Consider the following 25,188-nt stretch of genomic DNA (forward strand, 5'->3'; position numbering starts at 1 on the left):
GTGTTTTGTGAAGATCCTCCCTGAGCTGTCACCTCAGAGATTGCTTCCTGATATTCATCTCCCTGTTCTTAAGTGTTTGTGTTGCAATATGTGAGATACACATGAGATAGCAATCTTTATTTCATTGATTTTTCTGTTTTGTGTTTTAAATTTCTGGTGTATTTAGTTGTCTATAATGAACAGTGAAATACAGTTGGATAGGAAAGGCTTTCTACAGTAGGGGCCAAATCCTCAGCTTGTGGAAGTCAGTATTTATAGCCTCACTCAAGTCAAAGAGGTGACATTAATTTTGGTTTGTGAAGAACATGACTGCCTGTGTCTGTTAAGAAGAATCAAAGGAGTAACGATGTGCCTATGAAGATTCGATTTGCCAGCATCTCTGTGTATCTAATGGAAAGATTTGTATTCTCAACTCTCCCCCTCTGTAAATCTCGGCTGACACTTGCTAATTGAACTTTAATGCAATAGATGTATTATAATGAGCCATTAGAGTCTCTTTTTGGCATGCTTCCTCCTGTCTGCAGGAACCAAAGAGAAAAGGCTGGGAGAGCGATGTGCGCTTGTTACCTATTTCAGCGCCCTGCCAAAAGGTAGTTGTAATTGATCAAAGAGCAGTGAGTGACAGTATCATTTTCAGGTGCAGTAAAAGCTCCTCTCTCCTACGGACAGCTGCTCATAATGCATCATCCCCGTCAGGATCAAACAAGGTACCTGTAGGTCTCTAAATGCCTCAGTTGCATGAAATTAAAGTCCTTTGAACTGGCACATGGTTTGCTTGGCAAAGGAAAACAGCTGCCTGAGCCGAGAGGGCCCTCTGCAAGCAGGAATGGGCGTGTAACTGGCAGCAAAGCCCTTGCAGCATGGAAGAGTAGGGACTGCGAGCCAAAAGCTCGCAGAAACTGGCTGGGTCCTGCCCCACCTAGGGCTGCAGGACACAACACATTACGGCAAGTGTGGGAAAAACCGGAGTCCTTCCCTCCTGGGCCAATGGGACAGATAGGTTGCAGCACTCCTAGGCTGTCTTTACTGCTCTGCCTTTAAAAAGGGCGAAATAGTTTCCTATTTTATATGTTGAAAAGAGTTGTGCTCGGAGTAATTTCAGCCTGGGGATATCTACAGCATACCAGAAAGGCTGAGGTCCTGGTGGGCACAGGTCTACCGTGATGCTACGTAACATTAAAATTGTATGTAAATATTAAATTTGTAAATCAATTGGAGTTTTTGTATGTTCAGGGGCATGCACCTCTGCATTGTGTCACATTTCTTATTCAGAAGGAAAGGGGAAGATCGCTAGGGAGGCTTTGTGGTGGCATCACCGCTGGCTTCAGTAGCGGGGTGAAGGCTGCTTGGGGGGTGTGAAAGGAAAACTGTTGGATTGTTGGGGGTCTCAGCACTCAGGAAACTTAACTCAGAGCAAGCATGTTTATTGAGGCTTTCAGACTGTAAAACATAAGCTGTCGTCTGCTGCACGCCAGAGGTGGGAAACCTGCTCCGCCTCAGGAGAGGGCTGTGAGGGGGGGGGGGGGGGGCAGCGCACGGAGCGCTGCCCCACAGCGCCACAGCCGAGGGCTGGAGCTGCCCAAAAAAAGCCAAAAAGGGGCCGGAGCGGCCTCCTCGTGTGGAAAAAAACTACATTTCCCGGCACCCTCCCTCCCCACAGGGCGGCACTCCGGCCCCGGCCGCCTCCCCGCGCCCTCGCCCGAGCCTCTGGCGGCGGCGGCGGTGGCGTCGCCCCCTGGCAGCGGGGCTGCGGGGCGCCATGGCCGGCCGCGGGGAGCCGCCGGGGGGCCGGGGGGCTGCGACCGGGACCGGGGCCACGGCCACGCCGCGGCTGCCGCTGGGCACCCCTCCGGGGGTGCCGGGGGTATCGCTGCCGCGCCTGGAGAAGCCGATCAAGCAGGCCTTCTACAACACCGGGGCGCTGCTGTTCGCCGGGCTGTGCTGCGGCGCCGCCGTGCTGGTCTACTTCATCCTGGAGGCCTTCCTGCGGCCGCTGCTCTGGGCCGTGCTGTGCGGCACCTTCCTGCACCCCTTCAAGAGCTCGCTGACGGCGCTGGGCCGCCGCTGGCTCGGCCGGCTGCAGCGCTCCGGCACGCCGGTGCTGCTGGCCGCCCTGCTGCTGCCCGCCTGCTTCGCCAACTACGGCGTGGAGGCGCTGGGCCAGCAGGTGCTGCGCCGCCGCCGCCTGCTGCTGCTGCTGGGCGCCGGGGGGCCGCTGCTCTACGGGCTCTACTGCCTGGGCAGCTCGCTGGGGGTGCAGCTGCTGCTGGCCCAGCTCGCCTGCTTCATCTGCCAGGGGCTGGACTACTTCAGCAGCCAGTGGGTGAGGAGGGCGCGGGGTGCTTTTGGGGGGCTGCGGGGAGGTGGGGGGGGTGTGGAGGGGGAGCCCCGGTTGCCCTGGTAAAGGTGCGTGCGAAAGGGTTTTAAAAAGTCAATAACTGAGGCACAGCCCGGCCAGCACCTGCGCGTCGCACCCAGTTGTGAGGTGACCCTAAATTGGGGCAATCCAGGGGAGGTTTTGGGCATGAGGCGGCTCTAGGCACTGTGAGGATCTCGGGCAGGATACCTGCAGGTTTCCAGATCTGCACCCATTTACTTACTTATTTCAAGTACCAAGCGGTGCAGACGCAGTTGGACTGCCAAGTGAAGCTGTGTGGCCAACTTACAAGTGTGCGTGGTGATAAGGGGGACGGGCAGAGATTGCTTTGCCTTCTCTTCCCTCAGTGCATAGCGTAAAACTCTGCTGTAGCTCATCCTCGCTTTGTTATTTAGAAATATTTAGTTAAAAATGTGAAAAACCAACCCCCAAAACCTACATATCTGAATTAAGTGGCTGTGTGAGAGAAGAGTGGATCAATAAAGTTGTACTTTTTTATGTACCGATGTGCTGTTGAACACGCTCAGCTTCCTTGGTGTCCAAGGCTTTTTAAAAGCAGGCTTTTAAAGCTAGACTCTTCTGCATTAAAAAGCAAACAACGCCCCAGAAACATAACAGGGACAGAAACCTTGAGTGGAAAGTGACACGCGTTTATTTCCACTTGCACATGGAGGTAAAACCAAAGAACTGGTTAAAACTGATTCACCTATGTGGGCAAGAGGGAGAAACTGCCAGGAAATCGAATAGCAAACTTATCAGGCTTGTGACTTTGGATTTGTGTGTGTTTGAATCCTAGTTTTATCCCTTTGGTGGGGCTAGTGTATGCTGAAACCTCACACGGCTTTGGAGGTGTATACCAGGAAAGAAAAAAAAAAAAGCAGTTGTACTCTGAAGTGGTGTCATGTACTGGGAGATGTCAGGGGAGAAGTGTTTCTGGTCTGCTTTGTCCTCAGGAGTATAATTAAGACTGAGCAGACAAGACAGGCAGTCTCTCTCATTCTCATTTCGTTAAGAGACGAAGGTACAAGCTTCTTCCCTTTACCTTCAGTGAAGTGGTGGAAGAACACGAGCATGGCTTGAAGGTTTAGTTAGTTGCTGTGCAGTTTATTTGATAAGTTTAAGACTTTTCCTTTGGATTCACATACCTGTTTAACAAAATCAGTGTTACTAAACTATGTGTCTTGGCCAAGACTACTCCTTTACTCAAGCTCAGTTAATTAAGCTGTAGTTACAGCTGGTAAATGGAAAACTACCAAAGGAAGTTGCGCGGATTTAGCCTCATGACTCTGGTTGTAGTGTGCTTACGGCTGTGTGCTCAGTGCAGGTTTGTTTAGCAGCATCTGATCCTTCAGCTTCATATTGGTGTTTCTCATGTGACATTTGTGTTCATTGAGGTGCTCTAAGATCTTAACTGGGCAAAAAAATAAGTTCATAGAACTCTTCAGACTTAAGTTCCTTGTGAAAATTTGAGTTTATATCAAAATAAGTAACCATGGGCTTCTTTAGGCAAACCAGTAACCAGCTAAGCGAGCTGCCAAAATCTCTTTCTAGGACACTATATGAGAAAGAAACTAAGGTCTTCCTTTTTTAAATAACCTCAGCTCAGCCTGGCATCATCTATGCATTTTACAGTGTTTTCCTCTTCCAGTTTCATGAATTTTGCCATGACTCGATTTGTATTATCTCAGAACTGCAGCAGGGTAACTTAATTTTATCCGTGCTGCTGGGGAGCCTTGAGCTGGGTCAGTTCGTGGCATCTGCTTGAACTGCAGTTCAGCATTGACAGGCTGTTTAATTTCCGTGTTACTTTGCAGGACCAAGTTTGCATGTCTGCCTTCTGCTTGTTAGCCACACAGGAGTTTTGCATGTTGCACGTCAGTTTGCTCCATTGTTCAGTTCTTTCCTGGGACCCGAACTCTCCATGGCTCCTTCTCTGTGGTATCCTGCATGAAAATTAGATCTGTTTTTGTTTGTAGATACTCTGTGATAAGCAAAAGTATTGGTCATCTCTCTCTTTTTTTTTTTTTTTGTTTTGTTTTTGCACCGTTTCTTTTAGCAGCCAGCTAAGCCAATCCAGATCTGTGTTTTGAAATAGTTGAATTCAGAACAACTTAATTAACATAAGTACTTTTTTCCCTTATGCAGTAAGGAGTACTTTCTTGCCAGGAATATAATAAATGAAGCATTTATTAAAAGTGTAGAGGAGACAAGCAAATGCCTGTTGCTGCGTGGAGCGCCTTGACCGTGAGAGCAGCACCTGAGTAGCAGCACACGGTAGTTTATGGCAATTTTTATCTGGTGAACTACAAATGTCTGTGCTCCAGCCAGCCACAGTTCTGTCTTGCAAAGGTGTAAAGTGCCTGTGTCCTTCCTGGGAGCTTTGCACCACCTGGAAGGCTTGTGGAAAGGAAGAATGTGCACAATCCTTGTTTCCCTTTCTGATTCCCTCTGGTGTACTAGGTAAGCGAGAGGGTGCCTGCTAGTAGAATTTGACTGGGAACAATTACACTTTTTTTTTGGGTACCAGTCTGGAGTTTCCTGCTTTACAGTTCCTCTGTTTTCTTTGAAGGAGGTTGATCAAGAAATGCAGCAGACTGCTGGCCTTACAGATAGGAGCTGGCAGTAAATCGTTTGAGCTCCTTACCCTGATTCCAGCTTTCTCTACAGGTTGTTTGCAGAAACTTTATGTAGAGGACATGCGTTCTGCATGAACTTCACTTAGGTATAACAGGGAAGAAGGAAGTTTTTCTGCGTCTTTTTTTCTTCAATCAGAGGGGAGGCTGTCCCAAAGCAGGCTATAAAAATACCCTTGTATGTTTATATGCTACACCAGTTTCAGCATGGTTCCCCTCACAGCCCTCACACCTTCTGAAGACTGATCTTGGACTGCTTTGTCTTTCATAGTTCTGTAAGAAGTATCTTCTATCCAGCACTGTACTTAAGGTAGGGGAAGTTTTTTTGCCTTGTGCCAGCAGTTCAAACTAGTTTAGCCTAAGATTTTACATTTACAGTACTACGCAGGAAATGCCAGCTACTGGTTGTATTTGTTTTTCTGCAGTGGGGGTCATGTGCTCATATTTATATGGAAAATGGTTCGTTTGTAGATCCCAGCAGATAAAATGAATTATACAGCTGTTCTGCATCGACTCCGAAGCTCATCTCCTCAGTAAATTAAATCTGATGCGATCCTAATTGGCAGGATTCTCCAGGGTGAAGTTGGTCACAGGGCTGTCAAAATTTTTCTCCCACAACCAGTCTTTCTTCTGTGGTTTGTCACAAGTTGTTGGTCAGGTTCAGAGCTGTGTCCTTCTATGTGGGTCTGTAATAATATTATTTTTTTGGTTCAGGTGTGGAGCTGTAGGTCTGTGTTAGCAGAGCTGTACTTCTCACTGCAACAGGTATGACTCATTTTGTGCTCGTGGCTTAGATGCTGTTAGGACAGCATCAATAATCCTTTCCTTGCTGCAGTGCTGAGCAAATTTGGAAATAATTGTGTGCTGTGAGCAACACATTGGAATTGCCTAGGATGGTGTTGTCTGTCTTGGCCTGTTGACTCTGCTCCTTTTCAGGGAGATTGTCAAAAACATCCATCAGGGAAACTTCACTTATGTAGGCACTAGATGTCAGCAGTCCCCAAAGCATCTCTTGCAGATGGAAATTCTCAAACGTGCTTCTTGGCAAACGCGTAGGGACACAGGCATCCAAGGTGCTTGGCTTCCCTGCTGCCACCGACAAAGGATAAAAGTGAAGTTCACCTCCTGGGCAGTGTCTCTTCTAGCATAGGAAAGGGTTAAATTTGACCATCAGGTTGTATAACTATAAATGAGGAAAATGCAGTTCTGATTTGCAGTTCTATGTAATTCCTCTTTGCAGTGTTTCAGAACAAGGTGGGAAAGAAAGAAATTTCTTCTTAGAGCAGGCTTGAAGATTTCTAAAACTTTCCTAGCATATAAAAACCAAACCAAAACAGAAAAAAAAAAGCCACAAACCATTACCACCCACAAAAAATACAACCACTGAAAAAAAAAGCAAAAAAACCTTAAGTATTCTTTCTGCTGTTATAAGAGTCTTTTCAGTGTTTGCTTTCATGGTTTATAAATCAGCCGGGCATTGACTGTAAACACACCTTACTAAAACCACAGTTTTGGTTTTGTTTTCACAAAAGAGATCAATTTTTTAGAGACCACATGTGTCCTACTGAAAACAGGATGGGGAGGGGCAGGAAAAAAAGAGGATGTTTGAAGTGTTTTGTTTTGTTTTCTTTTTTCCCTTCCACACTCCCCTCAGCTTTGGGAGAGCCTGCCTTGAGATGCCTTTTGAAAAGGGTAATGAATTTTATTATTTTTTTTAAATTTATATGCCTGAGGTGCAGCCCCAGGCACCAAACTGACACTAGTCTTGAGCCTAATGATAAAAGCTACAAAAGTTAGTTATTTTTTGTTATTTTCATATATATGTATTATTAGACACAATAATACTTATTTTTCTACCACCTCTGGAAGGAATGATTGGTAGGGATCTGTCTAGCAAGATTTTAGCTGTACTCTGTGAAACAAAACAAGAAGATGAAGAAGTCTCTTAGGTTGAGGAGACGTCTCTTGTGAAAGTGGCAACATGAAGCATGTTGAAGGAGCACTGCTGTGTCTGCAGGGAGAGGATTCGATGCACTCTTCTCACAAGTGGATCTTGAACATTTGATTTCAGAGTAGCTTTTTATTAACAGAGATTCCCCTAAGTAACCTTTGTATTAAGACAGGAAAAATGAAATGCAGGGGCATCTTAGTATTCAGAGCTGCAGTTTGCTGGATATCTTAATGTAATGGATTTCCTTAAATTCACAGCCTAGGAGAGGTTGCAGAAGACACTGAAAATACTTTTAACCCATGTGTGACAGTGTTGGTTTTGAAGGTCAGTTCTTGCCAAGATTTCAATCGTAACTTCATGATTTTTTGTCTCTTCAAAAAAGACACATTTTTTTTGACAAAAATTAGCTCCGTGTAAAATGAAGGGCAGTGACACTTCTTCATTCTGCTGAACTTTCCCTCTTGCGTCCTGTGCAATACACAGTAAAGCCACGTGAAATTAATTTTGCTTCTGAAAACTGGAATAAAAACAATGTTTCCGTAATTCCTTGCTTGCCATCTTATTATCTCTTGTTTAGAAAAACATTTTCAAATGTACGGATAAAGAAGATGCTGGGATGTTTGTAGCCAAACGCAATTTGGTTTTTAGCTATGCATTTAAAGCCTATCATGTCTTCAATTCTCAAGCCCACGCTGTTCTGCTCAGCTTTTGCCATGGGTTCGTTCCTTTGCCAGCGAGGACGAGGAGGTAGAAATAACGAGCTGCTGTCACAAGATCTCTTCTTCAACCAGCTTCACTCAGTGTAGCACAGTTTTAAAACTTTGCAAAACACACGTGGAGTTGGCTGAGAAGACTCCTGGGTGTGTGTGTGACTGCTGCTGACTGCAGAACACTAAAATGATGAATTCCTTTTTTCTGTAGGGGTTTATTTGTGTGGTGCCTAGATAGGTGTGTGCTTGAGACAGCTTGGAAATGTCCTCTTGTTCTGACGGTCCATAATCTGATTTTCGAAGTAAGTGATAATCACATGCCAAAGGGTTGTGTGTGTTTTTTTAAATGGAAATATTATTGGAGGAAATGGGTTTCTGCAATAGGAAGCTGTACAGGGAAGGATAAATGACCCTTTCCTCTGCTTATCCTTTTCTGTTGTTTAAAGCTGGTTGAGAAAGGAGCAGGGAGGGAACCAGAAGCTGCTATGCAGTCGATGGATTTTGTATGGCAGCTGTCAGAGATTAAGGCTGCTAGTGAATGTTTGAAGTATTTCCTATTTTAAGAAAAACTCATGAAAATCGTGAACTTCTAAATGAAAATTTCATTTTTAAATGTTGCAGGGAGGGAAGTGGTGAGGGTTTTTTTTTTTTGTTTTGTCGTAGCCCTGAAGCAAACTGGAAATAGGAAAACACTTGAATTGAATTGGATCCAGAGCTCCCTCAAGCTGCTTTAAATAACTCCATTCAAAAAAAAAAAAGGGGGGAAACAAAAAAAACAAAAAAAAAAAACCACAAAATTTAGAGACGCTAAAGGCAGAAGGTAGAAAACTAGAAGAAGGAAGAGTTGAAACATGCCATTTAAAACGTGGAAATGTTTGGGAGGTTGGCAGGGCAGATATCAGAAGTAGCTGTTCTTCATTCTCCTCGATCTTCGCTGTCGTGTTTATGATGGGACAGTTTCCATGCAGTATTTAGGAAGTTTGTTAACTGGGGGATGCTCAGCTATAGCTGAATTAGATTATAAACTTTATTTCGGAGTAGTTTTCTTTCAGCTGAGGAAGCTTGAGCTGCCTGGGCGGACATGAAGGCTGGTGTGCAGAAAGAAGAGAGAGAAGGGAGCTGCCTCCGAGATCAGCAGCAGCGAGCTGCTGAATGAGCTCAGCTCTGAAGCCTCTCCCGTAGAGAGTAACTTGCTGACAGGAAGGGGGAGCTGTGCAAATAAAAGGTTTTACTCATCGACATAACCAGTGTCAAGAGCTGAGGAGGAAGAGAGAGGAGAGCTCATTCTCATTGAAAAATGATGCCAAAGCATTTCACAGATTTTTCACGTTCTCCCAGCTTTAACTACAACTGGAAGCAGACTTCTGGTAACGTTGAAACAGCCATGCTGATAAATCTTAGATGTTCCAGCAGTAAAATTTAAAAGGGAAATCAAAACACTGAAGCAGATGCTTGATCTTAACATAAAAGCTGCAACTTTTTTTTTTTGTGGTGTAATTTTTCCTCCATTTGGCAGTTTAAAAGGAACTGAAGCCCCTCAGACTTGCATAGACATCTCTAGACCTGGTCTTTTAAATTTACTGCTGTAACCCAGCAGTGGATGATGAACCCTGAGAACTTGCAGTGCAGTCTTACAGTTACTTATTCAGGGAAGTATGCAGCTAGTTAGTTATTTATTTTTAATATGTCTAAAGGCAAAAGAATATCTTTTTAAATTTGCAAGAGGTGCTACAAAACGCAAAGGAGATACGAGGAGTGAGGTCTTTGCTGTCTGTTCAGACAATGAGGATAAATGAGGGAAAGAAGAAGGAAAGCTTACGGGATTAAACCATCCTACAATTCTGATATTTGGGAGTTGTGCATACCTGTAAGTATGATTGGGATTGGATAGGCATTTAAAATCTTGGAGTAAATGGGGAAAGTTAGGTATCTGCGACTGACTTCAGCTTGGTAAATAAGAAATTGTGATAGCAGATGGATTCTGCAATATCCGAAGTGTGTGCATTAGTCACCTGGTTAGCTGTATACAAATACATTTATACGTATTGTGGTTTAGCATGGATTTTGTACTTTAGGTTTAGTGCAATAATTAAGCTTAAATTAAAAAAGCTTAATTTTGATGAAAGTAGGCAGAATCTTTGATTGTTCATTTCCATGGTGGCTGTTGTTGAGATGGTCGTGTAATAACGAAGAGGTGAAGAGGCTGTTAACAATTTCACTCTTACGTGGCCAAAACCTTTGGAAACTATTCAGAAAGAAACAGTGGGAAAGGCTATATAACATGCATTTGAAGGGTTAAAAAAAAAAAAAAAAAAAGGCTATTGCCAAGTTAGAAAGGGATAAAATCCACTGTCCAATAAAATCCATTGTCCATTGATGTGAATCTGCTTTGTCAGTTGCTTTCAGCTGGCTGTGAAACATAGGCTTATGCCTTGTTAGGCTCCTACATGTGGTGTATTTTAACCAGAAGATCTAACTTATGAACTCAGTGTCAGTGTTTTGCAATTTATCATTAAAGCCAAAGAGAAAAATTGTCTTAATGCTGGAATATGCCTGATACACAGATGCTGTGTTGCTGATAGTAGGGAGTAGGGCAGCACCTTCATGCTGAGTTGCCTAAAACTGCACTGCAGTGCACCTTGTGAGGGGATATGTTACGAACCTGTGCTGTGAAAGGCATGCTGTGATGCACTTGAGGTCAAAATTGATTTGTTTTTTGAGTTTAATCTAAATGTCTGAGTTTTATTAGTTTTAGGCTTTAGCCTGGAGCCTGTATTTGTCCAGAAGTATTACATTGCTTTGTGACTACAGGTAGGTGACAGTGGAAAGTTGCACTGACCGGCTTTAATGTGAAAGATTTTATGAAAAGGGCATATGTTTGCTCGCATTTCTGAAGTGATTTTTGAATTACCTTAAGTGCCTGAGTGCTCCTGCTGAAGTTACCTGGCTCCATCAGTGCTTGGCTGCTGAGCTCTGTGTAGTTCAGATTTCCTTCAGACCACTTACAAACATCAGAAATATTATTATTTGTATATCTATATTTATATAGATAAGAATTTTACAGTAATGAACCACTCTTCTAAAAAATATTTTTATACCTTTTTTATTTCACATCTTTTGCTGAGTAGCAGCTTTCTATCTCTAGCTGTCTCTTACAGTTTCCACTTTCATCTTTTCACCATTTCCAAGCTAAAGTCCTTCATCTCTAGTCCTAATTAGAATTCTCTGTTGTCATTTATCTGGTGAGCAGGCTTGCAGAAAGCAGTTACAAGCAGCAAAAGCAAATGACCACATCTCATCTGCTACCACAGCAGCGTTTTTTGACTTCAGTTAAATGATCTTTGATAAAATTGCGTGTCACGAGTCATTTTAAAGGCAGGACTGTTCCGTGAACCAGCACTGCTGAGGAACAGCAGTTTTTGTTGAGCTTTTTAAGGGCCATCTTGGGAATAAACTTGATTATTTCTTTGATGGAAGTGTGCCCTGCTAGGAGGAGTGGTGCTCTGCTGGCTCTGTCTCCCAAAGGCCCCTCTGGTGCTTCTGGTGGCCCCCTTTCATTAGGCTCTGACTTTCCAGTGGAAGTTCAGAGCAATCACTTGGTCTCAGCTGCACAATCTTCCTTTGGGGTTTCCTTTGGAAGCCTGCATTTGGGAAGTAAAACCTGACATCAGTCCCGCTGTATCAGCTAGGGGTATGTGTGTGCGCGCACAGAAATGTGTCTGTATTGCAAGTATGAATATTTATCTGTGTGTATCTTTCTCTTAAAGATATGGACCTTGGTGCTCGGTTACCTGTTGATGGTTTCATTCAAGTGGAATATAAGCACCGAGCGCTACTTAAAAGCAGTCTCCGTTCCTGTCTGGATCATGCTGCTCTTTCACCTAGGTGAGTAACAACGAGTTATTTTTCTAATGTGTTCGTAGTGATTCAGTTGTCTTGAAATCAAAGCTATTCTTGCTTTTTCTCTAAATCCCTCAATAGAGCCTCAGTCAAGATGCAGGTTTTCTTTGCTCAGTAACTGGCTGCACGTGGCCAGCAGAGAGCCTTGGAGTAAGGAATGAGAAGAGCATCAAGGAGCTGAGCAGCTTGTGCCTTCCTCTCCTGCTGCCCAGTGTGCAGTTGCTGTGGTTTCCCTTTATTTGGCTCTTGCAGTAACAGACCTGTTACTGAAGGGACAGATTGGGATTTTTTTTTTTTTATTTTATATTTTCAAACTTGTCATTAACCAAGGCTCAAGCTGTAAAATGCATTTAACAGTAGAAATAAAAGATGGGAAAAAAAACACCCACAAAACAACAACAAAAAAGAACCCAACCAACCAAGTGCAGTCAACAAGAATGTTGATGCCAGCAATTTCAAACAAATTTACTGCGTGATCTGTATAGTATGTTAATGCAAATATAAGATTACTATAATCTGTTAGTATTAAATATAAGATTATACTACTATAAAATTTGCATATTTAATTTAACAGTGTCAGATTATATTATCATACGAGAGTTTATGTTAGCAGTGTTAGACAAATAATAAAAGGCTATCATATGGAAGGTTTCAGAGCATGCTTCATGATTAACTTTGGTTTAGCAGGAGGTTTCAGGGAATCTTCTGAATGCACAGGGGCACTTTCCTGAGGTTTGAAGCTGCACAGAGTGGCTTTGCTTTTGCTTATGTTTTGACAGTCTTTCATTTTCTGGAAGTACTAGCTGAAAAGTCAAAACCCAAGAAAAGCAGTGCTTGATGCCACCCTAGAGATGTAACAATAAATCCATATTTGGGGAGGGAGTTGTTTTGCCTTTGATTTCTAAAATGTTTTTCCTTTGTGTATATCTTAAATGTAATGCTGTGTGTTGTTTTGAAATTATTTTCTAAGGTACATCATCAGCATAGTTTAAAGTCACTGATGTTAGAAATTTTAACAACTTGGTTTATTAATTCTGAAACTTGCTCGCCTGTTTTTCCTATTCTTTGATGCTGTGAAGAAAACCTGCTTGCCTTTTGACACTTTTTCATTTCTCCCTGGATTGTTCTTGTAGGTGGGGCACTTTTCTTAGTTTTGCTAAGTACAGAGTTCATCAATGGTGTATGCCATCTTTTATTATTATTATTATTATATTTAATAAAAATACCATCTCTTTCAGCTTCTGTGGCAGGTTCCTGGAGAATTCCTGTGTTCCTGGTTATAGTTGTTCTGATGACTGTAGGCATGTTGCATGAGCAGCAGAATGGAAAGGAGTCTTCTGGTAAGGAATGAGTCACTATTTTTTCTGTTATTGGAGGCAAAAGATATGTGAAGTCAAGAGAGGGAATCTCGACTGTATTACTGTAAATTCAATATCATATACGTTTCCAGAATTAACTAAGATTTTAGTACATTTGTTTCAAAGTGGTTTATGTATGTTGAAATGAATTTTTGGTTCTTCACAGAAAATCTTTGCAATTGACTGTTTTCCATAACAAAGTAGTTACTCACATTTTCAAGCCCAGTCCCCCATAACTATGAAGTTTAGAATATATTTCATTAATTTTAGAGAATCCTATATGTAGCTTCAAGCGTAAAGCCCAGGAAATTTGGAATTGAAGGCTAACTTTGAAATAAATGAGCAGTATGGGTTTAGTGAGACAGCTCCATCCAGCAAGCTTCTTACAGTAACCACAAATTATTGGATATATCAGTTTCTTAAAAACACAGTTTGTGTTTAGACTTTGAGAAAAATATTTTTCTTCTCTTGTTATTTCTGATGCTTGTTATTGTTATTTCTGCAGCTTCAGTGGATATCAAGTGACAAATAAAACGTTTTAAGACTGGAGCCTTTCTTTATTTACATACACACATATTTTTTTTACAGGGGCAGAGCTTCCTGGTCAGATGATTTCCATTGCTGCTTCAACAATTGCCATGGCAATTTCAATGACAGAAGATGAGTCCAGTAGTGAACGTTCCTCACAACCCTCAGGTGACTGAATACTCTGTAAGAAAATATTTGAATTTTCTCTAAAGGCATGAAATTACAGGGAATTAAGAAAAAATTTCAAAAGAGTCCCCTTCCTCTTCATCCCTTCCAAAATAGCACATTTATACTTTATGAAAGTGGTTTATCTGTTTTTAACAATGTTAAGGCAATTATTATTATCTAAGAGCTGTCTTTAGAATTGTAACATGTGGCTCTCTGTACATGTAGAAGACGTGACTAGCAGATTTTTTTTTCAGAATGAGGGCATTTTTCCCCCTAATATTTATTATTTATTTTATTTACACTCCCCCCCCTTCTCTTTGACTTGTTTTGAGTTAAAAGATATAACTGGATTTCACAAGTGTTAACAGCCAGAATGACTTTCCTGTACATCACAGTGACAAAAAGCTTTGCTCTCCTCTTAAACTAATGCTCTAAGTCTTTACTTGAGAATGTAGCTTTGAGTCATTGTATGTTCAGTTGCAATAACAGAACTAGAAATCTGTAAGAAAAGGCTTGAAAGAACTACAAAGAGGGTGTTTACATGTCCATCTCTGGTTTTAAGCCTTATTATCATTTTTCTGGGTAGGCCTTTGATGGAGTGGGATACTAAAAAATAAGCTATTATGGGGATCTCTGGCAATTGAAAGGTTTCATCAGTTTCCTATAAGTAGACAAGCAAAGCAGGTCATTCAACTTGACAGAATATGAACTTCCAAAACTTAAACTTGAAATTGGCTGTGTCTGTGCAGTCTTCTTGAAGGTAGGATGTTCTTTATGTTGTCTGAAACATGTGAACTATAAAAAGGAGGGAGCATAGTGAGTGTGCAAAAGAGGATGCTCTGAGCATCTAGCGTTAAAAACTTCTGCCTAAAGGCTAGTTTGCACGAAACTAAAAAGTTACTTCAGCTATCAGGTGTAAAACAGTTGATGTAGAACAATCTCTTCAGAAATCTTTTGGTGAAACATAAACACACTTCCAAATTTTAAATATGTCAGTGTAAACTGTATTTGAAACAGTGCTTCTTTTTTAAATATAAAACAGGCTTTGGAACTTATTTTTTTCTTATCTTTGTTTCTGTGTTTTACAAGCCTATCATGAAAATAAATATAGAACACATATGTCCTGAAATTTGAGAATGGAGCATCATGGTGACAATTTTCTTATATTGCTGTATCTTATCTTGGAAATTAGTTGTTTTGTTGTTTTTTTTTTTTTTTGGCTGCATTTTGGACATCTGGTCAAGTGACAGTCTCCCACAAGTGTGCTGTATAAGTGGTTATGCTTTTTTTTTTTTTTTTTTAAACTTCCACACCAGTTGTAATCCCTTTTCCTCGTAAAGACAATTTCTTTTTGTGATTTCAAGATGTAACCTTTCTTGGCTGAAAGAAAACTACATCAGCTTTACAAAGGTATCTTCTACAGCGAGTGCTTTTTTTGACTTACTTTCTTGAGGCAGATGACCTTTTTTTTTTTATTTTTTTAATCCTGTGTTGTGAGTTCTGTTTTTGTTTTCCTTCACAACAGGAAAAGAAAAAATACAGTGTTTGCTGTCTGCATTCAACGATAGCTAAAAGACTTTATCAACAGTCTCTTGGGAAGCAGCATTGTATTCTGTCATGAGTGTTTGCTTTGGTGATCTTTGGTTTGGATTTTCTATATGAATGGTGATAAAACATCATTCTTGTACAGTGAAAAGTTTCTACCTGCAGGGTTAAGAAAACATAACTCTGTTGTTTGTCCGCTGTCATGATTTTTGGATGTTTTGTTGTCCTGCTTTGGAACTTGTAGTGTACTACATGGTTATTTTATGAGCAGTATAAGCTATAGGAAATTTTTTGTACCATCTATCAGACTTCATGGGGTCTTCCTTATATGTACTGTAAATATATGTCAGTAATTGTCAAGGTTGGTTAACTGCAAGTAGGAGGAGATAGGCATATACATGTACTGTATTAATTCAATCACAGAACAGTACAAACGTGAAGCACTGACTGTTCTTGTGCTTCCGCTTGTTCATGAAGAAAACAGGAAGGAAAACAAGCTGTAGTGATTTTACAGTTCTTTATTTTTTTTCAGTTCTTTTTTTTTTTTCTGAGCACTATTTGTTTTCCTAATTTTGTAGTTGAATACTGCTTTTTAGTGTTGGGAGTGGGAAGTTTAATGATAGATTGTTGTCTTGCTGGCTTTGAATATGATAGAAAACCAAAATCCTAAAATGTTTCCATACCTTCACCCTCCCCACCCGCCCAGTATTGTATATTCTGATTTTGGTAGAATTCTTGACAGGCTGTTATATTAGCTATTTGGGAAAGACTGTCATACTGTCATCACTCTGAGGATAAAAAGGTGCTTTTCGGGTTTTATCTCCAAAGCCACGATGGACCACCGCTAGTGAAATTTTATAGAATTGAAGTTACTTTAAGTCGAGATTCTGATAGTCCTTCTCCATTTGTGTTAATGAGGCACTCACACCTTGATCTGCAGAGCTCACCTTGCCAACAAAATGTGGCTTATTTCATTTGTGCTGTCTGTTTTTTGGAGCGGATCAAATCTGTGAACTGGCTTACAATATGGTCACCTGAGTGGCATTTCTGATGCTAAGGAGTCCGTGTGTTTGGCACGGGAAGAAGACTGGGTCATTGGCAGCACCGGTATAGCTTCAAACTAAATTCTGAAAAAGATGTCATGTCTTGGGATCCCCTAGGATTTTTATAGTCTCTTTTTTTCTTTTTTCTCCTTCTTTTTTTCCTGCCAGTTCCCATCTGTGTTTTGCATTCTGTGTAGTCTGATTTATGTTAATAGGGAAGCTGTAAGAGAGTGAGTCAGTTTCATTGGTACTACTCTGAACGTTATTGTTGCTGCTATTTAGTTAAGGTTTTCTTCATTGCAAAAATTTGTTGATAAACATTTTTCATTACCAAAGGAAGTAATATTTTTTTTTTCTTTCATAAAGGTCGTATTACTAAATGCTTTTGGGGCACAAAATGATAGGTAATTTTAATCTTGAGGCACAGGCTTCATCATCCTAAATTCATTTGTTTTGAATTTTGGCTTTTAGGATTTCCTTCCCTTTGGTGGACATTTGAGTTTCTGCTTTTTGTCATATTACTTCTGATATGTATTACATTTTGAGGGAAAATGTAATAAGAAAGGTGTTGAATAACTTGAATAGATGGGGAGTATTCTCAGTTATGGATCTTCTACTTTCAAGTAAACACTTTTTGTGTTTCTCTAGTTTGTGTGCTTTTTTGTTTTGTTTGTTTCTTTGTGTGCTTTTTTGCTTCTTCAAGGATAGGCTGTGAAGTACGGGGGAATGTTTGACCCCTTTATTTCTTATGACAAAAACACTTCTATCCTTTTAGGAAAGCTTCTGTTTACAGGTGACTTTCTACTCCATTATGAAAAATTACCTTCTGTCTTTTTGTCCAAAGCATAGTTCAAGTATGATAGGGCTGGCCTTCCTTCCATCTGCTGATTTGCCTAGGAGTACTCCACCTAGAGCATCTGCTGTATTTTGCTGCTTGCGGAGATCTTCCTTTCAGGTTGCCTCCTGTAATTCCTTTGGAAGTATTCAGAAGTTCCACCAAAAATGTTACCAGCATCTGATGTATCTGTCGTTGTCTCAGTGTCCAACTGGGTGGATCAGTAAATCTGCGTTATTGTATTAGTGTGTTTTGGGAATTACATAGCTCTAAAAATAGTTCCCCTTACTTGTAGAACACCAGTGCAGCTTTCTACAACAAAAGAAGAGTGCTCATCCAGTGTGTGAGGCTGCAGAATTTGTCACTTGCCACTACTGTACACGTATGACAAATCTGTCTTCTGTACGCTCTAGCTGTCACGCTTTAGTCTAGGAGTAGCTTGAGTGACACACTGCAGCTAACATTGCATGTGTGAACTGTGAATTTTTTGATGTGCGTGTAGTAATAGTTTCAACATCAGTTTTTCTTCATGAGAGGAAAGTGTTGATGTGACACAGGTCCAGTGTTCATTGCTTACCTGCAGCAGTGTGTACCAGCATACAAATTTCCTCCTATTCTTCAGCACCCAGTAGCTTTTCAGGTGTTCACATTCTTCCACAATGGCAGTAAGTGTTTTTCAAGTAGTAGTGCATGGAAAGTTTCTGCATTTCTCCTCAGGCAGCTGAGCATGTGGCCTGAGTAAATTTTAATAATGGTGTTCTCGGGGAGAGGTTGTACATGCAGTGACTGAACACGGATTTGGAATCATCCATACTAGCCTGATACTAGGCAGACTTACCAACTAAAAAGTTAATAAATAAACAAATAAATAAATAAAAGCAGAAAGTTGGTATGTTCTTGTATAGAGAACTTTAACTTGCACATTAATACTATTGCCTGAAATGGCTATTGGCTGTTTATTCTTAAGTGCTTTTGATTTTAACCCATCAGCTCACTTTTTTTGGATTGAATTCAATCTTTACTAATTTATGAATGAATGACAGCATTTGTTAGCCACTAATCTGTGATTGCTTTTGTTACTAAAGTAGGTTACAGAAACAGTTTAGGATCACAGTGAGTGCTGTATTTGTAGTGTTCAGAAAATGAAGTGTAGTAAGAAGTTTGTAAGATACGAGCATCCTCCTCAGTGTATACTATGTTTTGTTTAAATGAGCTTTGAGCAAATTTAAGATTTCTGTTTGAGTCCTTGAAGAGAAATTTGAGATTTATTTTAAGACACAGATTTCTGCTTTCCTGCTGAAAGTGAAATTTATTTTGTGGTTTTCAGGTTTTTGTGGTTATTTGCTAAAGTGCATTTGGTTTTGTAATCTACGTGCAGCAACAGAAGGCCTGTTAGGGGCTATAGCATCTCTACTCAGCTCCCTGCATTGCCTGGCATGGTATAGCATGGTGTGGGAGAGCTAATGTGGCTCTTCAAAGTTCAGATTAGTGTCAAGCTGTCCCTCTCTTCTAGTGAAATTACAAAGGAGAAAGAAAAAAAAAAAAAAGGGCAGAATAAGTTGTCTCTAGGAAGTATATTCTGTTCTGTGGTGACCTTTAATGTCATAACTTCCAATTTGTTTGCTTTTGTTTCTTTTAGGTGCAACAGAAGGTGAACAGCCTCCACAAGCTTCTTCATCTTTCTCCTCTTCATCCTCTTCTGGGAGCAGACAAAGACCTGAGATTGGATCTTTCCTTAAAAAAAAGAAAACCAGTGATGTTTACTTCGTTACGCTTGTGTGGGCCATTGTCATTGTCCAGATCTGGCTAAATTTCTGGATTGTGCAGCTATTGCCAGTGCCTTTTGCAGGTAGTAATCAATTACTAGAAATCTTTTTTAAAAGATGATTTTGGGTTGCCCTAGGCTTTGGGTAAAGTAGAACGAAAGGCCTGTAGGCTTATATGAGTTCTTTAAATTTAAAACTTTTTCAAGACTCTTTATTTCGAAGTGTTCGGAGTTCAAGTATGTGACAAACAATGTTCTTGGTGAATCGTAGCTTCAAATGGGATTCGTGTGTGCTGTCTGTTGCCATGTAGTGGACAACTCTGTCGCTGTAGAATTGCTTTGTCTGTTGACTGTCGTTAGTATGTATGTTACCCGGAATAATTTAGTGACACACCTTACATTGTACAAATACCTTTGGGTTTGGAGTACTTTGTTTTTCTTCCTCTTGATGTCTTTCGTGTTTTTGTCCCTATAGATAGAGGATGTTTTAGCTGTTACTCAATATTGAAATACAGCTCATGCATCTGTTTTAATTTCCATTGAGAAAGGGTTGCTAGGTTCTGTGGACAAGTCACAAGAGAAATTTGATTCTGACTCAAGCTCTGAGGTTAATTAGCTTTGCCACTTCACATCTACACGTATCCATTCTCTTAAATAGCAAGAAAGAATGGAATATTTATGATAAGCTATCTGAAGAAGTTATTTTAATGCTGAATGCCACTTTTTTTGCAAAACCCTTTTTTGGAGGGTAGGTAGGGAAGAACTCTGGAAATAAGCTTGAGCTACCATGAATGTGAAAGTCTTTTTCTCTCTTCATCCTCCATAAACACAGTTACCCAATTTCTTTCATCTTTCTCTAAGCTATTTTCTTTAAACTCTAGCTTTCAGCATTTTTTGATATATCTAACATTAAAGTGTAGCTAATTATTCTCTCCCTAATTGCTGTGGGTTGCCCTCAGGAAGCAGCTGAAGTACCCATGGAGCTGCTTACTCTTTCCCTGTGCTCTGGTGTGGGCTGTATATACTTACAGGTCACAGAGGCTCTGAGAGGCATGGTGAAAGAAGCTGCTGTGCATTTGACTGTGACGCTGTAGCTGGAGCTAAAGGGTGATGTTGGGCATACAAATAGCTGAACGCAGGCTAAAAAGAGAGAGTTTTCATCTTTGTTTTGTTCCGTTGCAGTTGCTGCAGAAGAAACTCCCCAGTTTTGGTGTCTGGGCAACCTGGCAAATGGTGATGATAGAGTGGTCATATGTCATACAAATGATAAAGGGGTTAGAAAATCAAGTAAACTAGCTAGGAGTGGAGCTTAAATGGCCTAATTTATTGAAGACACAAAGTCTTGGAGGGACATAACCACTGTTTAGACATACCTGCTCGTGTGGGAAAGAGAAGTGGACACAATAGTTTGGCTTTTAGGCAAGTGTCAATGAGAGGTTGGTTTTAAGTTTGAGCCAGAGAAATCATAGACCAGAGCATACATCTGTAACTGAAGTGGGTGAACACTGCTGCTGCCAGTACTTAAGTTTAAATCCTCTACCTGAGCAATAAATTCAAGCCAAAATATAAGTTAATCTTGAGAATATTTGTTTCCTGTTGTCTTAGCAGCAACACTGGGTATACAGGTAGTTGCTTTTTTGGGCATATAACTGATGAATATAACTAGATCATCAAAAATATTATGAAAAGGTAATGATAAAAATATAAAAATACAGATATAAAATATAAGATATAAAAATATAGTGATAAACAGAGACAAACTTAGACTGTTGGATCACACTTACCAAGTGTGAGAAGGCAAATGAGGATAACCTGGGCTGTTAAAAGAGAGCTGGTATTAAAAATACTTTGTAGTAGAAAATGAGAAGGCACGTAAAGGAAGTTTTCCTGTGACTTTCCAAGTTTAAGGAGACTGTAAGAACTTCTGAGACACTGAGGAAAATGCTTATAGTATGTTTCAAAAACAACAACCACAACAACAACAAAACACCTGTAAATAAAAAGGGGTTAATTTTGCCCAGGTTCCTCACGCTGGTAGACAAGAAGTACATGAAATAGCATTTAGATTATTAGTAATATCTTGGTACCATTTTTCTTTGAAGTAATTTGTACTTCAGTAGAATGAGATGAGATGCTTCTTTAAAATTGTTGAATTTAAGGTATAGAAAATACTTACTGCATAATATAAAAAGGTGAAAAATGAATTTTGAATTTAAAAGCTAAGCATTAAACCAGCCTGTGGAACACTTGTAGCATTGGTTCAGTGATGAGAGCCTGGGGATCCTGGTATTTGTCTTGTTTTAAGATCTTCCATTTATTTTCTTGCTTGTTCTGCCTCACGTGTTTTTTTTTGTGTTTTTTTTTTTTTTTTTTTAATTCAGTTTTTGTCTTTGGGTCACTTTCTGCTCCCCGTAGGTGTTTGAAATGTCTTACTATGCAGTATTTCTGTTCTTCTGCTGACGTTTTTCTAATAACAAAACTCCTTTTGGCTTTTTCTCTTGACTCATTTCATCTTCACACAATTACAGCTGTGTGATTGACTCTAGGACCTTTTGGCATCACATTTTCAATGAGTGTACCATCAGTTATTCTAGAAGATAGTTAAGCATTTATATTTAATAGCAGAAGGTTAGAATGTCATTTCAAATATGCTGATCGCTTGTAAGATGCCAGCTGGCTCCATAATGCTGAGGAACGGTTTGTGTATTTACCATCAGTGGCTTTCTATCATACTAAGCTTCAGCCTAAAAGTTAGGTGCTGGCTCTTGCACCGTTTTCTCTGTTTTGTTTACCAGGAGTATTTATTAGAAAGCCTATTAGAGAGCTTATTTCTTTAAGAGAATAAATCCTGTATTTGCCACATGGTGGTGCCAGAGGTAAGTAAACCAAACCTCTGAATTGTTCAGTGAGCTTTTCATATAAACTATTACACAAATGGCTTACAGATAATATTGTGGCACCTTGATAAATGCACTGTGGAAATCAAAAGTTAACCTTTGGGGTTATGTATGCCATTTTGGATACCTCCAAATAGAAGCGTGATGAGACTTTTGGAGGGCAGAGAGATTATTGTGGTGATGAAGTGTGGCAGTAAGTAATACGTTTAGTTCAGAGGAAAAAAAAATTTGTTCAAATTTAGTGGTGGAGAGTTCAGTATCAAATGTTACAGTAAATGGGATATAACCAAAGGAGTGCTGCTGGTTTAAAAAAAAAAAATATCACAGAAAGTTATTTTACTGTTTAAGAACAATTTTTAATGTTGAGTATAATTTTTGATCTATGTGTGATATTCACTGTTAGTTACTTTCTGTTAAAAAATAAATAAATGAAGGAGAAATGACCTGAATATGATTCTCTTGCTAATGGCTTTACTTTGTTGTCCTTTAGAATCAGTTTTCAGTGTTTGGGGATTCAGCATGCTTTTGTCTAGAGGTTTTTGCATCCATAGTTCATGGCAGGACAGGGTTGTGAGACCTTCAGATCTGTCACTATCAAATATATTAATTAAGGTACACCTGCATAAAGGATTGTGTAATGTTTTTGTGACTGGTATGTTTTCATCGACATAGTAAAATCAGTTGTAATGCAAATGTTTGTTTATAATATGAATTAATGAACTTCTCTGTTGCGATGTTACACTTGCTAGTGGATTTGGAAGATTGCCTGCTTTCTTCAGTGATAAAAAGACAGGTATTTTGAGTGGTGTAGCATTTTGTTGAAATATGGCAGATAAATCACGACTATTAAAGGCCCATTAGGTTCCAAGGAAGGTTTGTATGTAGCATGCTTTATTTGCTTTCTCATTTCTTAACGTGATGCTTCACAATTTTTGCATATATACCTGTACTCAGTTAATTGAAGGAGAACAGAGATACAGAATTAGCCTGATAAGCCTTCTGCAGAAGTCTCTGGGCTGTATCTCATTGGAGGTAAACCAATGTGATCTTTCGTTTCTGTAATTAATGCTGAGGCTTTTCTAGCATTATTAAGAAGACGGGTTAGGAGTGTTGGAGAAAAGCTATTTGCTGTAACAAATAATAAAAAAGTTCATGTATTTTTTTGTCTGGTTTTGAGGAACAGTGTGAATTTTTCAGTGGTCATTTTGAAGCCGAGATGTAAAGCTGATCTCAGGACAATGCTTTTGATGTTAAAAAGCAATAATGAATCAGCAGTTGTGTTTCAGTAGAAGGTTTATGTGTTTGCTTCATGACCTGCTGTCAGTCCTTAAATGGAAGGTGCAGATTTAACACAATAGAAGGCCTCAAACTTGAGAAATGAGGCTGAACAATTTCTGTTACATATCCCATACCGTTAAGTTCTCAAGGTGGTATCTGTGGTATATGTGTGAGCATGTGCTAAATGCACTGCACTGGACTTGTGGAATGGTATGCCTAAGTGTGCAGTGCACAGTCACTTCTGTGCTTGTGTAATTTAAATTCCACGGTGATAGGCATGTTTGTAAAATGAATGAGGAGATTAGCAGTAAAACCACTTCAAAATTTTGGAAGTGGTTTCTAATGCAAATTAAAACTTACTCTTTTCCTTTCTTTTTCATAGATCTTTCAGACTGGAATAGATGCGTAGTCTTGTGGTGCTCCTCTGGAATCACTAATGCTTGATTTCCTTCTTGTGGTTGCAGTTTGGGCACTGAAAAAGCTCGTGGTTCATTTTGGAGTTCTGAACTTCATGGCAAACCGCTGCAAAAGTTGGTGGCAACTTGTTGAAAACTTTGTGAAGGAACGTCAGGAAGCTCTTGCTCCACGACCCATCAGAGGGCTTGGAAGGGTCATGCTGAAGCTTGACAGTAAGGTATTCCTACATATTTTCCTAAGCAACTTGAACATTCATATTATTGTGTTAACTGTGTGCTGAGATGCTTTAACTATAAAATAAATGTCTGTCACTAACGGGCACGTCTGTCACGTATGCAAGTATATCTGTCTTACCACGTAATTTAGGTCATGTCTTTTCTGTCACTATTCACACTGAAGTACATGTTCAAACTTTGTTCAATAATTACATGCAAAGCTTGACAAAAGTCACTTTTCTAAAGTTGACTTAACTTTAGAAGATTCCTTACTTGAATGATGCAAACCTCCCTCCTACAGTTCAGTCACCTTATCTGATTACAAAGATTTTGAAGTTAAATTTAATGGGCTTGAATATGAAGAATGAAATGTTACTACTTTACCGTGCAAACTTAATTTTAAAAAGCAAACCACTTTATTCTGGAAGGTAGGACCTGAGCTAGTTTGAAACACGTTTTTTTTTTTTTTATACGGTATGAATGAATAGTTGTTGAACACAGTGGCATGGTACAGAAGGGAGGCTTCGCTCTGGAAGAGAAGAAATATGTGGAATAAGGTATTTGGGAAGATCTGTAGAATAAGGCTTCTGTGATCTTCTCCCTTCTCCCCTTCCTTTCAAAATGTACCCGCATCTGCGTTGCAAATTGCAGAGTTGGAAAGCTCCATAAAATTTAAGATGACTCCTCTATTGCGAGTTTTAAGTTTTGACTTAAGCTGATAAAATATTTTGTTTGTAATAGTTTTGCTAGTGTGTGAAAACGTATTTCCTGTAACTGTTTTTGTTGAGTTACTCTCAGATTTAGAAAAAAATCTGTTATCTGACTTGTCAGTAAGTGAAGGGAATCCTATAAGTAACATCTGTCAGAGCATCAACACCTGGGCAGATGCTTGCAGTTTATACCTCTGAATTCCAACAGGAAAATAAAGTGCTTTAGCCTAGATCTAATGGGTAAATGGATGCCAAAAGGTCAACAAAAGCATTAACTGGCTGTAGGAAATAAGTAAGTTCTACAAGGTTCACTGAGGAAGAATTTGAAAAAGAAAAATCTCTCCAGAATACAGTTACGAACAAGTTAAGTGGGGTTCTGAAAGACAGTGGGAAAGATTAATGTGTTAGAGAGAGGGAGAGCTTACAGTATACAAAGGTTTTCACTAAAAGCTTTTGTTTTGGAAGTAAGAAAAATCTCTAGGCACAATAGTGCATATATTTTCTGTGTCATCAAGTTCAGTGTCCGTGTATCAGAGAACTGTACAATACAGGATCCTTCCTAATTCCATTAAGTCTTTTTTCCTCGAAGAAGGTAGGGGTTTTTGTCCTAATGTGCACCAGAACTTCCCACTCTCCAGCTTAAATGTATACAAGGTCAGTTTATATTTATGTTGTTGTTGTCTAAGCAAAAGATCAGTGTCGACACAACACATGTCTCTATCTTCCCTTTCTCCCCATTTTTTAGTTGACAGTCATATTCCTTCGTCTGTGCTGTGTGTATTAAAGCAACCCAAGCTCTTCGGGCCTTTATAAGAAAGACGTTTGATATTCTGCATGATGCTGTTGTCCTTGTTTGTG

General features: G+C 39.9%; 1 protein-coding gene across 7 annotated transcripts in view; it reads left to right on the plus strand.

Moving 5' to 3' along the window:
- Positions 1–1,659: 1,659 nt before the first annotated feature.
- The window catches only part of TMEM245 (transmembrane protein 245), an 85,985-nt gene continuing 62,456 nt past the window's right edge, over positions 1,660–25,188 (plus strand). For 2 of the 7 annotated variants that reach the window (XM_027451794.3, XM_038173941.2), the window contains exons 1-7: positions 1,665–2,323; positions 11,439–11,556; positions 12,810–12,911; positions 13,518–13,625; positions 17,344–17,430; positions 18,688–18,897; positions 23,453–23,622. In XM_027451794.3, coding sequence (XP_027307595.1) covers positions 1,760–2,323; positions 11,439–11,556; positions 12,810–12,911; positions 13,518–13,625; positions 17,344–17,430; positions 18,688–18,897; positions 23,453–23,622 — 1,359 coding nt within the window. In that variant the 5' untranslated portion in view covers positions 1,665–1,759. Of the gene's footprint in view, positions 2,324–11,438; positions 11,557–12,809; positions 12,912–13,517; positions 13,626–17,343; positions 17,431–18,687; positions 18,898–23,452; positions 23,623–25,188 lie in introns of all 7 variants that reach the window. The other 5 variants (XM_027451796.3, XM_072034897.1, XM_027451797.3 and 2 more) reach the window with 4 other exon arrangements.

Source organism: Anas platyrhynchos, chromosome 2 (genome assembly GCF_047663525.1).
Source record: "Anas platyrhynchos isolate ZD024472 breed Pekin duck chromosome 2, IASCAAS_PekinDuck_T2T, whole genome shotgun sequence".
Classification (NCBI taxonomy): Eukaryota; Metazoa; Chordata; class Aves; order Anseriformes; family Anatidae; genus Anas; species Anas platyrhynchos.